We start from the raw sequence: 13,883 nt of genomic DNA on the forward strand, positions 1-13,883 counted from the left end.
TCACAGCACTTCTGCTGGAGTTGCCGTGCCGTGAATATAATGTAGACCGTACTCCTGTTCTTTCTGAAGCCGCATTGTGACTCTGGCAGCAGTTCCTCTGTGACGTTGTTCACCAGCCCTGTGTAGCATCACCTTGGCCAGGACCTTGCCGGCAACAGCCAGAAGGGATCTCCCCCGGCTGTTACCGCAGATGGACTTGTCTCCCTTGTTCTTATAGATGGTGACAATGTTTGCATCCTGCCACTGTTCGGGGGACGATCTCCCGGTCCCAAACCTCCATGATGGTACTGGTGGAGTGTTCTGGTGCAGAAGTAACCTCCCTTCTTAAGTAGCTCTGCCGGGATGCTGTCAGCGCCAGGAGCCTTGTTGTTCTTGATGGAACGGATAGCTGATAACACCTCTTGGAAGGTTGGCGAATGGTGGAGGTCTTGAATGGGTGGACGGACAGGCAGTTCTTCCAGGATGGAGTGGTCTGTAGGAGAGTGCTGATTGAGTAGTGCTTCAAAGTGGTCAGCCCACCGCATCAGGATCTGGTTTTGGTCCTTCAAGAGAGTCCGACCATCAGCTGTTTTCAGGGGGGTGATGGAGCGACTTCTAGGGCCATAGATTGCTTTAGTTGAGTTGTAGAAATTGTGCATGTCGTTTTTGTCGGCATACATTTTGATTTCCTGTGCCTTATTCGTCTACCATTCGTTCTGCAGAGCAGGTTGTTTGCACTTCCTTGCGCGATGCATGCCATTGCTTGCAGAGGGTAGCAGATGTGGGGCTGTTGAGACTAGCCCTGTGCGCTTTGTTCATATTGTCCAGTAAGGTTTTGATGGTGTCAGAGTTCTCATCGAACCAGTCCTGATGTTTCCTACCTCTGTAGCCAATGGAGTGGGCCACTGCCTGATAGAGCACTGAGCTAATAGATGCCCACTTCTGGTCCATGGGGTCCTCTGCGCTCAGAAGAGGCTCAGTCTCCCTCAGCCTTTCAGCGAGAGAGCGACGGAACTCGTCCCTTACTGCAGCTTTCTCAAGCCGGATACAGTGCAGACACCTCTTACTGGACTTCTGCAGGCGTTGGAGGGGAGACGTATTCTCACCTGGAGTTTAGCAAGTATCATACAGTGATCTGTCCAGCATTCTGCACCCCTCATGGCACGTGTCAGCAGCACGTCATTAGTGTCAGAACGTCTCACTGTGACGTAGGCGATCAGGTGCCAGTGTTTGGAGCGTGGGTGCATCCATGATGTTTTATATTTGTTCTTCTGCTGGAACAAGGTGTTTGTGACAATGTGATCGTGCTCGGCACATAGAGTTAGCAGTCTCATGTCATTCTCATTGACCTGGCCAACACCATGCCTACCCAGCACTCCGCTCCATGTCCTGTTGTTCTGTCCCACCCTAGCGTTGAAGTCACCCGGCAGAAAGATCTTGTCATTCCTGGGGATGTGGTGAAGGGCCTCATCTAGTGACTGGTAGAAGCAGTCCTTTGCCTCATTTTCAGATGGTAACGTTGGTGCGTATGCACTGAGAAGAGTAGCATAACGCATCTTGGCTAGGGGGATACGGAGACACATGAGTCTTTCACTTATGCCGATAGGTGTTTCGGTGAGGCTGGGTAAAAGGCTGTTCTTAATTGCCAGTCCCACACCGTGCTGATGTTGTCCACCCAGAGGGTAACCTTTCCAGAAGAAGGTGTTGCCTTCTCCCTCCTCTTTCAGGGAAACTTCATCCAGGAACCTGGTCTCACTCAGGGCAGCAATGTCAATGTTGTAGCACCTTTGCTGTTCTCCGATGGGGTCTTTCGCTATTATCGTCAGTTTCCAAAAGAGTTATGATGTTCCATGTCGCCAGTTTCAGGGGAATTATTTTCTTGAGCATTTTTCGACCGCTGAGTGGAACTCCCGATAGGTGCGGTAGCCTATCCAGGATGGAGTGAGTGGGCAATTTTTAGGCTACCTTTTCTAGGCCTCTCCCCAGCTGGGGTGAGCAGTGTGGCTCCTAAATAGGGCTGCTCAGTCACACAGGGGTCTGCCGAGAGCAGCTGCCACTCAAGTCTCAGCTGCTGGCGACCATAGTAGTCCTGTGCCGCTGGCGTGCAGGGGTCTGATTAAGGGCTCCCAGTGTATTCACTCCTGCCCCCGTCATCAGACACCCCAACGCCGCCTGACTTTAGTCCGGTTTCCGGTTGATGGCTTCACCGAGGTCAGAAGTGGATACCTGCGCAGAGAAGGTTATTTAAAGTGCAGCTGAGGGTGCGCAATCCCCAACAGCACTACTTCACTGTAGGAAGGTGAAATTCCAGTGGCAAGTGGGGAAACCCAGGATGACCAGTATCTTCCACAGCTCCAGGAGGCTGCCGGATCCCCAGTCTGTCGGCGTCCGCCTACCGCGCATCGCCAGCATGCTGCTTTTCTCTCAGGGTGTGCTCCCCTAGCCTTTGTCGTACCAGACTAACCCACAAGGCAGCGGGACAGTGGTTGATGGCTGCCATGACGTGTCCACACAGAGGTGGGCCTGTACAGACGCATCTCTGGGGCCCACTGCTGCTCCGAGATCCCTTGCCGGGTTAGCCTGGAGTTTCAAGACAACCAGTTAACGTGTGCCACCGCGAGGAGGCCCAGTCATGGAGAGGTTTTGTACCGGCAAGGGGAGACTTATGCATGAAGGTGCTCCCCAATTCACCACAAGGGCTCGCGGGCGGCAGCAAGCTTTAAGCGAGAGTATGCAAGCACGTGGTAAGTGGGCATGCAACTTACCTCTACCTAGGCACTACTGCACTAGACGCGTCACATGCACCCTACGGTTGCCCGCCGACATAGTGTACACACACACACACACAGATTTTCTACAAAGATTTTTCAATGTTTGACTGAATTAAGAAATGAAGTGATCCCAACATTGTTTGTTAGAAGTATTTGAAGTATCTTGAAGTAGGCTGACAAATCCCATGGTATGTGTTCTCTCAGTTCTGGAACAATTAGTGTGTTTGACCCTTCTCTGGCTGTCTTCATGATAACAGTCCAAGTCAGAGGCCTCTGAGGTGACGAGGCACTTCAATGTCAGGAAATGACACAGGAGGGATATTTGGCAGCAGTCACACACACACCATGTTTAGGCTCCACAGGGTTGTTTTCATACCCTCTGACTCAACGGATAATCTATCGGTTTACACAGAGGTGCGTGTGCGACTGAAATAACGTTAGTGTTTTTAGATATGTACTGTGTTTTTCTTTTTAAGATATGAATGTTTCTGTTTTAGACCAGTAGTATGTATGCTTTTGTTTTTACATATCTATGTTTTTGTTTGATAAAGATTGTATCACTAAAAACAAATGTGCATACAGTGAGGGAAAACAATATTTGATCCCCTGCTGATTATGTACGTTTGCCCACTGACAAAGACATGATCAGTCTATAATTTTAATGGTAGGTTTATTTGAACAGTGGGAGACAGAATAACAACAACAGAAATCCAGAAAAACGCATGTCAAAAATGTTATAAATTGATTTGCATTTTAATTAGGGAAATAAGTATTTGACCCCCTCTCAATCACAAAGATTTCTGGCTCCCAGGTGTCTTTTATACAGGCAATGAGCTGAGATTAGGAGCACACTCTTAAAGGGAGTGCTCCTAATCTCAGCTTGTTACCTGTATAAAAGACACCTGTCCACAGAAGCAATCAATCAATCAGATTCCAAACTCTCCACCATGGCCAAGACCAAAGAGCTCTCCAAGGATGTCAGGGACAATATCGTAGACCTACACAAGGCTGGAATGGGCTACAAGACCATCACCAAGCAGCTTGGTGAGAAGGTGACAACAGTTGGTGCGATTATTCACAAATGGAAGAACTGTCAATCTCCCTCGGCCTGGGGCTCCATGCAAGATCTCACCTCGTGGAGCTGCAATGATCATGAGAACGGTGAGTAATCAGCCCAGAACTACATGGGAGGATCTTGTCAATGATCTCAAGGCAGCTGGGACCATAGTCACCAAGAAAACAATTGGTAACACACTACGCTGTGAAAGACTGAAATCCTGCAGCGCCCGCAAGGTCCCCCTGCTCAAGAAAGCACATATACAGGCCCGTCTGAAGTTTGCCAATGAACATCTGAATGATTCAGAGGAGAACTGGGTGAAAGTGTTGTGGTCAGATGAGACCAAAATCGAGGAGGAATGCTACCTATGACCCCAAGAACACCATCCCCACTGTCAAACATGGAGGTGGAAACATTATGCTTTGGGGGTGTTTTTCTGCTAAGGGGACAGGACAACTTCACCGCATCAAAGGGACGATGGACGGGGCCATGTACCATCAAATCTTGGGTGAGAACCTCCTTCCCTCAACCAGGGCATTGAAATGGGTCGTGGATGGGTATTCCAGCATGACAATGACCCAAAACACACGGCCAAGGCAACAAAGGAGTGGCTCAAGAAGAAGCACATTAAGGTCCTGGAGTGGCCTAGCCAGTCTCCAGACCTTAATCCCATAGAAAATCTGTGGTGGGAGCTGAAGGTTCGAGTTGCCAAACATCTGCCTCGAAACCTTAATGACTTGGAGAAGATCTGCAAAGAGGAGTGGGACAAAATCCCTCCTGAACCTGGTGGCCAACTACAAGAAACGTCTGACCTCTGTGATTGCCAACAAGGGTTTTGCCACCAAGTACTAAGTCATGTTTTGCAGAGGGGTCAAATACTTATTTCCCTCATTAAAATGCAAATCAATTAATAACATTTTTGACATGCGTTTTTCTGAATTTTTTTGTTGTTATTCTGTCTCTCACTGTTCAAATAAACCTACCATGAAAATTATAGACTGATCATGTCTTTGTCAGTGGGCAAACGTACAAAATCAGCAGGGGATCAAATACTTTTTTCCCTCACTGTATATCCTCCCTTTGAAAGTTTCCATTAATATATACCCTCCTTTATAACCCTAGTTCTAGGACATCTTCTAGGTCTAGTGTGTACGCTTCAACGTGTGTGTGTGTGTGTGTGTGTGTGTGTGTGTGTGTGTGTGTGTGTGTGTGTGTGTGTGTGTGTGTGTGTGTGTGTGTGGTGTGTGTGTGTGTGTGTGTGTGTGTGTGTGTGTGTGTAAAATGTGAAGTTCAATGGTATTCAAGTATGACTCAAAGTGGAAGAGGAGACGGGTGCTTCAGCTGCCGGTAAGCATGTCCACCCATTGTCTGGGAGGTTCAAGGAAAGTTGTGGGAGTGTGTGTTTTGGATCATTCCAAGGAAAGGTGTGTGTTATTGTACCTAGTTTCAGGACACGGTGTTCATCTGTGTGTGTTTCGCTTCTTTCACCCTATGGGAGCGGCCAAAAACAACACTCATGTCTGAGACGAGTGACATCATCCAGGTCCACCCACGCTCTCTGGCATTGGATACTGATGATAGCAAAGCATTGCAATGCTAGTGGGTTTAAGAGGAACTGCAGTGGGGTCGCCAACATAAAAAATACAATCCCTGATGGGGGATACAATCCCTCTGGGGGAAAACATGTGCATAAACATACACATACTATACACACACACACACACACGGTCTTGTATAACTAACATTGTGGTGAGACACAATTCAGTCCCATTCAAAATCCTATTTTCCCTAACACCCTAAACCTAACCATAAAACTAACCCTAGCTCCTAACCATAAACCTAATTCTTACCCTAACACTAATTCTAACCTTAACCCTAAACCCCCTAGAAATAGCATTTGACCCAGTTGGTATAGTTAAACACGTCCACAGACACACACACACACACTCACACCTGCTGACATAGCCCTGTCTGCTGCATTCCAGAGCGGGTGAACTTGGCATTTCCCCTGACAGGACCACACACACAAACAAACTACAACACAACCAGCGTGGCTGCCGTGGCAACAAACACAACCTTACACTGAATTCCTCTTTGGTTACCCAGCGGGCAAAAAGTTATCAAGGGACATAATTTTTCTGATATGCGATGTCAGATTACAACCATTTAATTACTTATTTTTGCCTTTCACTGAAAATAAAGATCTATTGAACTGAGTTCTCCATGAAGAAATCAAGGCGCCTGGGAAAGACGTCATATCGTGATGTTATCTTGTTTAAGTGACTGATACAACCAGGTAAAGGCGTCTGTTTCTGGAAGCTAAAAACATCTAAAAAACGTCCTTTTACATTCAGACTACGACCTGACCATGACGTCAGTCTGATGTTATTGCAACCGGTTTTGCCCACTGAGCATAAGACAGGTCTATTTGGTCTTAGTATTAGGCCCGGTCCTGGACCTATGCCAAGACACACACACACACATAAACATATATACACACATGTCTCTGTGTGTGTATGATCTATCTCTAACTGCTTGTCTGTGTGAGAGGAGTTATGGGCATACACTCATACATCATCCTATTACAGTCATATGTTACTGAGATGAATGTCACACCCAGTCTATGGATTCTATATCTGTGCTACTGAGATTAATGTCACTCACAGTGTATGGATTCTATATCTGTGCTACTGAGATGAATGTCACTCACAGTGTATGGATTCTATATCTCTGCTACTGAGATGAATGTCACTCACAGTGTATGGATTCTATATCTGTGCTACTGACATGAATGTCACTCACAGTCTATGGATTCTATATCTGTGCTACTGAGATGAATGTCACTCACAGTGTATGGATTCTATATATGTGCTAGTGAGATGAATGTCACACCCAGTGTATGGATTCTATATCTATGTTAGTTACTGAGATGAATGTCACACCCAGTCTATGGATTCTATATCTCTGCTACTGAGATTAATGTCACTCACAGTGTTTGGATTCTATATCTGTGCTACTGAGATTAATGTCACTCACAGTGTTTGGATTCTATATCTGTGCTACTGAGATTAATGTCACTCACAGTGTATGGATTCTATATCTGTGCTACTGAGATGAATGTCACTCACAGTGTATGGATTCTATATCTGTGCTACTGAGATGAATGTCACACCCAGTGTATGTATTCTATATCTGTGCTACTGAGATGAATGTCACTCACAGTGTATGGATTCTATATATGTGCTAGTGAGATGAATGTCACTCACAGTGTATGGATTCTATATATGTGCTAGTTACTGTGATGAATGTCACTCACAGTCTATGGATGGTGTATCTATGAATACAGAACACGATTATGCAGCTTGACAGAATAGGCCATGTTGTTGTGGTACAAACAAACTGAACGGATCAAAGTGTGTTGTGGTCCCTTTGAAATTACTTTCTAACAGACCCGGAGTTCAAATAGTCTGTTTTCTTTCAAACACACTGAGTGGTTTTGAGGTGTGCTTTTCAACTGCAAGCATGCTGTATGTAAGGATTTGCCACACTGGCGATTCGTGTAACTAGTTTTGTGCAGGGAGAGAGTTAGTAAAGGGTGTGTGCGTGCATGCTTGTTTGTGTGTGCGGCTGTGGGGGTCCAATGAGAAAGCTGCGACCTATTGAGGTGTGAAAGCATTACTCAGTTTCGGTTACCACGTTCCCACAACGTTCCCATAACCTGCCAGGCCGACACATCCTAGTGGGAAATTACAGCGTGTCTGATCCGGCTGGGAGCGTTCCAGGAACATCCGGCTGGCAGCCTCTCCGGGATTGACACTGACGTTGGGATGGCATTCTGCTGGGGTTTCCTGACTGATGTTTCTAAATAGCATAGTTCACTACCCACCTGGAATGAAGTTTATGGTGATTCATAAGAGGATTCCTCAGTTTTAATACTTTCACTCTTCCACCTTGACTTACTCCTTTACTTGAGTTTCTAATGGATCACTGGGTTAGAGCATGGGGCTGTCGTGGGTTTATTCCTGCATGGACCACACAGACTGATTATATATGGTATGTGTTAGTTAATGTTGCTTGTTCTGTAAGTTGCTTTGTATTGAAATGTCTGCTACATGCCCATATTATTATTTAAATGATCAAGTAATAACACAACTGGATAAGTGAAAGTGGGGTCTCCACTACCCTAGCTTCCTCCAATCCTGTCACATCAGATCAGTGATTACCTCAAATAAATGAGGAAGGAACAATGCATCTTGAAAGGATTCAACTGGTGTCAGTGTTGCTCTTTAGTTCCTGAGTTGGGCTATTTGACCTGTGACCCCCATCATCATTCATCCTGAGTCTGTTGACGTGTGAGTGCTGGCCTGTCCTCTCTCATCTCTCTGGGGCTGGAGTGTGAGAGTACACACACACACAGATACACATACACATACATGAACACACACACACACACTGTGAGAGAGTCCAGTAGGGTCTGTTTTCAAAGGGAACTCCCGTCTCTCTCTACTTGGTCTGTTTAGGGTTTTTATGGTCCATGTCCTCCTAGGGGCGTCCTCCAGAACCAGGGGTTAACAACAACATTTCCAGAGTCTTTGTTGGTGTCCCGACCAGACCTGGGTTCAAACAGTCAATTTTGTTTTCTTTCAAATACTTATAAATGTGTTTGATTGGGCTAGCCTGGCACAGTGAAACCAATGGAATTTCCATGTATGGAATAGTCCCGAAATTGCAAACCCTACCCATCTGGTAATGCAAAACATTATTAGACCTTGGAAACGCAGCCCTGGGCCCGTATTCATAAAGTCTCAGAGTATGAGTGCTGATCTAGGATCAGTTTGACCTTTTAGATCATAATGAATACTGTTTAATGGACAGGGGGGCTTGATCCTAGATCAGCACTCATACTTTGAGATGCTTTGTGGTAATGGGCCCAGGACTCCTTTACTACTACAGCAGTCCTTCTGGGATTCTGTGGTACAAACTTGATTCTGTGGTTCAAACTTGATTCTGTGGTTCAAACATTAAAAGCACATCAGTAACATATATAATACATAGTCCCACACAGTTTCTATACTTTAAAGGCCATTTCAACCGATGTGGACACACAACAGGGTCAGGGACGACAGGGGGGATCTGGCAGGCGCTTAGTGGTGATGTATGAGCCCCCCCCCCCATCCATCACTCTAACAGGTGGTTGTGTGTCCCCCTCCTCCTTCTCACCCCTTTCCCATCCACCCACTACATGACATCGGGTGTCCCTTTTCACAATTGGGGGGGGGGGGGGGGGGGGGGGGGATGGGTCTGGACAGGGGTCCTGGGATGGGTCAGGACAGGGGTCCTGGGATGGATCTGGACAGGGGTCCTGGGATGGGTCTGGACAGGGGTCCTGGGATAGGTCTGGACAGGGGCCCCAGGATGTCCCTGGGATGGATCTGGACAGGGGTCCTGGGATAGGTCTGGACAGGGGCCCCAGGATGTCCCTGGGATGGGTCTGGACAGGGGTCCTGGGATGGATCTGGACAGGGGTCCTGGGATGGGTCTGGACAGGGGTCCTGGGATAGGTCTGGACAGGGGCCCCAGGATGTCCCTGGGATGGGTCTGGACAGGGGTCCTGGGATAGGTCTGGACAAGGGGCCCCAGGATGTCCCTGGGATGGGTCTGGACAGGGGTATCGGGGGGACAGACCCTTTGTGGAGTAGAGTGTGTCTGAGATGTCCCCTAGCTTACCTGGTTAAATAAAGGTGAAATAAATAAATATTCTGGGGGATCTCCCTACTCTCTACTTTGAGTCTTGAAAATGATCCCAGTTAGTGTTGACAGAGTCTCTTGAAGACCTATGTGTCCCTATGAAGTACCGATAATCAGAGAGAGAGAGAGAGAGAAATAACACTATCTGCTGATTCAAATCAAATTGTATTGGTCGCGTACACATATTTTGCAGATGTTATCGCAGGTGCAGCTAAATGCTTATGTTTCTAGCTCCAACAGGGCAGTAATACCTAACAATACAAAACAATACACACAAATACCCAAAATGAAAAGAAAGGAATTAAGAAATATCAGAATGAGCAACGTCAGTCAGGAATATAAATATATCTATATGATGGTGTGAGTAGACATTATGGACAGTTGATACTTGCCTATAGGAATTAATAAGCCATAAATCTGTGACAAAGTATAAGAATCCGCCCAGCTAAATGATTTGGAATGTATGCACAGGTATAAAGACTGTTGAGAATGTACAGTTGTAAGGTACCATATGGCTTGCAGATTGTGCAGTCCTGTGCCCTGTGTATGTCAATATTAGTGAATGCGTCCTACGAGACCCCTCTGTTCTTGCTTACTGGTATTCTCTGGCAAAAATCTCTGAAGCTGGAGACTCTTATCTCTCTCACTAACTTTAAGCATCAGTTGTCAGAGCACCTTACCGATCACTGCACCTGTACACAGCCCATCTGAAATTAGCCCACCCAACTACCTCATCCCCATATTGTTATTTATTTTGCTCATTTGCACCCCAGTATCTCTATTTGCACAACATTTCTAGAATCTATCATTCCAGTGTTAAAACTAAATTGTAATTATTTTGCACTATGGCTTATTTATTGCCTTGCCTCCATAACTCGCTACATTTGCACACACTGTATATATATTTTCTGTGGTATTTTTGACTTTATGTTTTGTTTACCCCATATGTAACTCTGTGTTGTTGTTTTTTATCGCACTGCTTTGCTTTATCTTGGCCAGGTCGCAGTTGTAAATGAGAACTTGTTCTCAACTGGCTTACCTGGTTAAATAAAGGTGAAATAAATAAAATAAATAAAATTCTCTATGGAATCATAGAGTTCCTCTTTTTCTCTCTCCCTCCCCCCCTCTCTCTCTCCCTCACCCCTCTCTCTCCTTCTCCCCCTCTCTCTCCCTCTCCCCACTCTCACTCCTCCCCCTCTCCCTCTCCCCTCTCTCTCTCCCTCTCCCCCCTCTCTCTCCCCCCTTCTCCCCCCCCGCTCACTCTCTCTCTCTCTCTCTCTCTCAGACTGCCATTCGGACTTGGCTCTCCAGGTGCTGACGGCCCGTTGTCAGGGGAAACAGAGCTGTTTGGTCCGGGCGTCCAAGCGAGAGTTCGGGGACCCCTGCTACTCTGGCACCAGGAAATACCTTAGTGTCATCTACACCTGTGGTGAGTCTCCAGTTGTACCGGCTGCAGTTCTTTCACACTACACCTAGTCAGCACTTCCTTATGTGGACACTAGGGAGAGCTGTTCTCTCAAGTTTCATGTTTTATTAGTCGTACGAGATACACACAGTATAAACACGAGGGATCATCAACTAGATTAAGCCGAGGGCCGATGTTTTTCTTGAGCATATGGTCAGTGGGCCAGAACATAATTACAAATCATTTGTAGACTGCAAATTGATCGCAAGAAGCCCAAACAGATATAATATTAGATTAAAACAGTCCTTTCACACCTTGCTTACATTTGTATAAGATCACACACAGCACCAGTCAAAAGTTTGGACACACCTACTCATTCAAGGATTTTTCTTTATTTTTACTATTTTCTACATTGTAGAATAATAGTGAAGACATCAAAACTATGAAATAACACATGGAATCATGTAGTAACCAAAACAGTGTTAAACACATCAAACTATATTTTATATTTTATATTCTTTAAAGTAGCCACCCTTTGCCTTGATGTCAGCTTTGCAGAATCATGGAATATATTTTGATTTGTTTAACACTGTTTTGGTTACTACATGATTCCATATGTGTTATTTCATAGTTTTGATGTCTTCACTATTATTCTACAATGTAGAAAATAGTAAAAATAAAGAAAAACCCATGAATCAGTAGGTGTGTCCAAACTTTTGACTGGTACTGTATATCTCTCTATTATGCGTGGGAACACTGTGGAACAGATTTCCTTAATCAGTTGGAGCTGATTGGCTGGTGTTTTTAGTCTTCTTTGCTCAGAGAACTTGGGGGAACCCTGGTATATACCGTCCAATGAAATGCTTACTTGCAGGTTCCTTCTAGACAATGCAACAACAATAAGAAATAATGAAATATAAGAATACGAACATAAAGTAAATGTCTCAGTAGAATAGAATAAATATTTTAGCATCAGTATAATACAGGAAGGCACAATTTATAGTCTAATATTTAGACATGTTTTGGGGAAGAGGGGATTGGTGGACAAGTGTTTAAATTGGGCAGTATTTAGCAATCATAATAAGAGTCTGGTAGCAGCAGTTGTGATGTGTGTGCGTGCATGCGTGCGTGAGTGAGTGCATGTGTGCTAAGGTGCGGAAAGCTGGTGCAGGTGGTTAGTCCAGCTCAAGTGTTCAGCAGTCTGATGGCTTGTAGATAGAACATCTCTCTGAGCCTGTTGGTATCAGGCCTCATGCTCTGTGTGTGTGCTCATCTATGTAGATTGGGGCTGATGTGGATTGCTGCCCATTAATACAGCTACGTATGTGTCCCAAGTTTTTTTTCCGGTCTTTTAGCTGTCTGTCCGTCTGTCTCCCTCTGTATCGCTGTCTCTCTTGCTCTGTCTCTCTATTTATCATGTATGTCTGATGACTGTCTGGTATTTGTAGGAGTGGTGCTCGACTGCTCATGTTTGAACAGTTTAGTTTCTGCTCTCTGTCTCGACGGAAGAGAGACGGGTTTCGTCTCGGTCTACTCAGCCACCACACCCCCAGGCTAATCCTGAGCTGGCACAATATAATTAGTTAACACACACATTCATAAACTAATGGACACACACACACACACGTTGTCCAGATGCCTGCTGATCCAGGGATTGATCCATCAATGCCAGCGTCTGGAGCCTCTCAGGCCAGACATGTCAGCACCGACACACACACACACCAACCCCCAACCACCCCATGTGTGTGTCCACCTAACCCACAAACTCTAACACAACCCCCTAATGCTGATCAACGTCTGTCCCGAACACCGTTTGAATGCTCTCCAAGAGCTGTCCAGTTCCTATCAGAACAAGATCTGTCCAGTTCCTATCAGAACAAGATCTGTCCAGTTCCTATCAGAACAAGAGCTGTCCCGTGCCTATCAGAACAAGAGCTGTCCCGTGCCTATCAGAACAAGAGCTGTCCAGTGCCTATCAATAGAACAACAGTAGAAGTGAGATTTGAGATTCTTCTCAATCTCTGTCTGACCCTCCTCGTCTGCAGGTTGATATCCAGAGTGCCAGAGTCCTGAACAGCTCCAGAGATGTAGAGTGTTTAGGGAATGGCGTGAAAAAGGGGAAGGAAAAGAAAGGATGGGGGAGGTGTAATGTAGGGTAACGGCTGGAGAGAAGGAGTGAGTGTGTGTGTTGAGGCGGGGGTGTAGTGCAGGGGGAGAGGGGAGACTTTGGCATGGAGAAATCATTTGCAGTGTTGTCCGTTAGCGACTGCCGTCGTCTGAGCAGGTTACAGACTCATTTTCAGCCGGATACTTATTCCACTTCATATTAACTAGGCTACTTTTCATTTAAAAGTTTCAAGCACCTTCTAGCGATCTATTGATAGGATAGGCGCCTGTCGGTCACAAAGAGAAGTCTGTCCCGCCTCCCGGTACAATTTGTGCGCGCAGGGCTTGGTTGCAGTCAAATTTCTTTACACGGAGGGGACAGAGCATGAAGCTCGTCAATTTGCAGGTCCCGTGTAATATAAGTGGGATGAGCCGGAATCCACTTAGCCTAATTATTGTTTTCTGGCACATTCATTTTTTTTTTTTTTTTGTGTTTCACTGAGCCAGCCACAGGGAGTCATGGCGCATAGGCTATTTACTGTGCTTTGATTGACAACTGAACAGCAAGTGTTGACTAGTTTATAAAAGGTGTCTAACTGACTGAATAAAGTCGATCTCCTATATCCCTTTGCCATTCATAAATTATGCAATGTGGTTATATGTCCATGGTATCGCATCGGGACAAGTAAACCATAGGATTTCCTAGGTTTCCTTTCCAAGGATGTCGGGGCTTGCCTAACCTAAAGTAGCAGGCGTAAAAGAAATGTCTGAAACTAGATCCACTACATATTGGTCTTGACGAGAATCAAAATAACTG

General features: G+C 45.7%; 1 protein-coding gene across 2 annotated transcripts in view; it reads left to right on the forward strand.

The window, feature by feature from the left end:
* Nucleotides 1-13,883, forward strand: part of LOC311108683 (protein eva-1 homolog C-like) — a gene marked incomplete at its 5' end in the record, with an annotated part of 140,984 nt that overhangs the window by 47,554 nt on the left and 79,547 nt on the right. For both annotated transcript variants that reach the window (XM_084151393.1, XM_084151394.1), the window contains one exon: nt 10,841-10,984. In XM_084151393.1, the coding sequence (XP_084007519.1) occupies nt 10,841-10,984 (144 nt within the window). The remainder of the gene's footprint in view (nt 1-10,840; nt 10,985-13,883) is intronic.

The sequence above is a fragment of the Coregonus lavaretus genome (assembly GCF_964263955.1).
Source record: "Coregonus lavaretus genome assembly, chromosome: 33".
NCBI classification, from domain to species: domain Eukaryota; kingdom Metazoa; phylum Chordata; class Actinopteri; order Salmoniformes; family Salmonidae; genus Coregonus; species Coregonus lavaretus.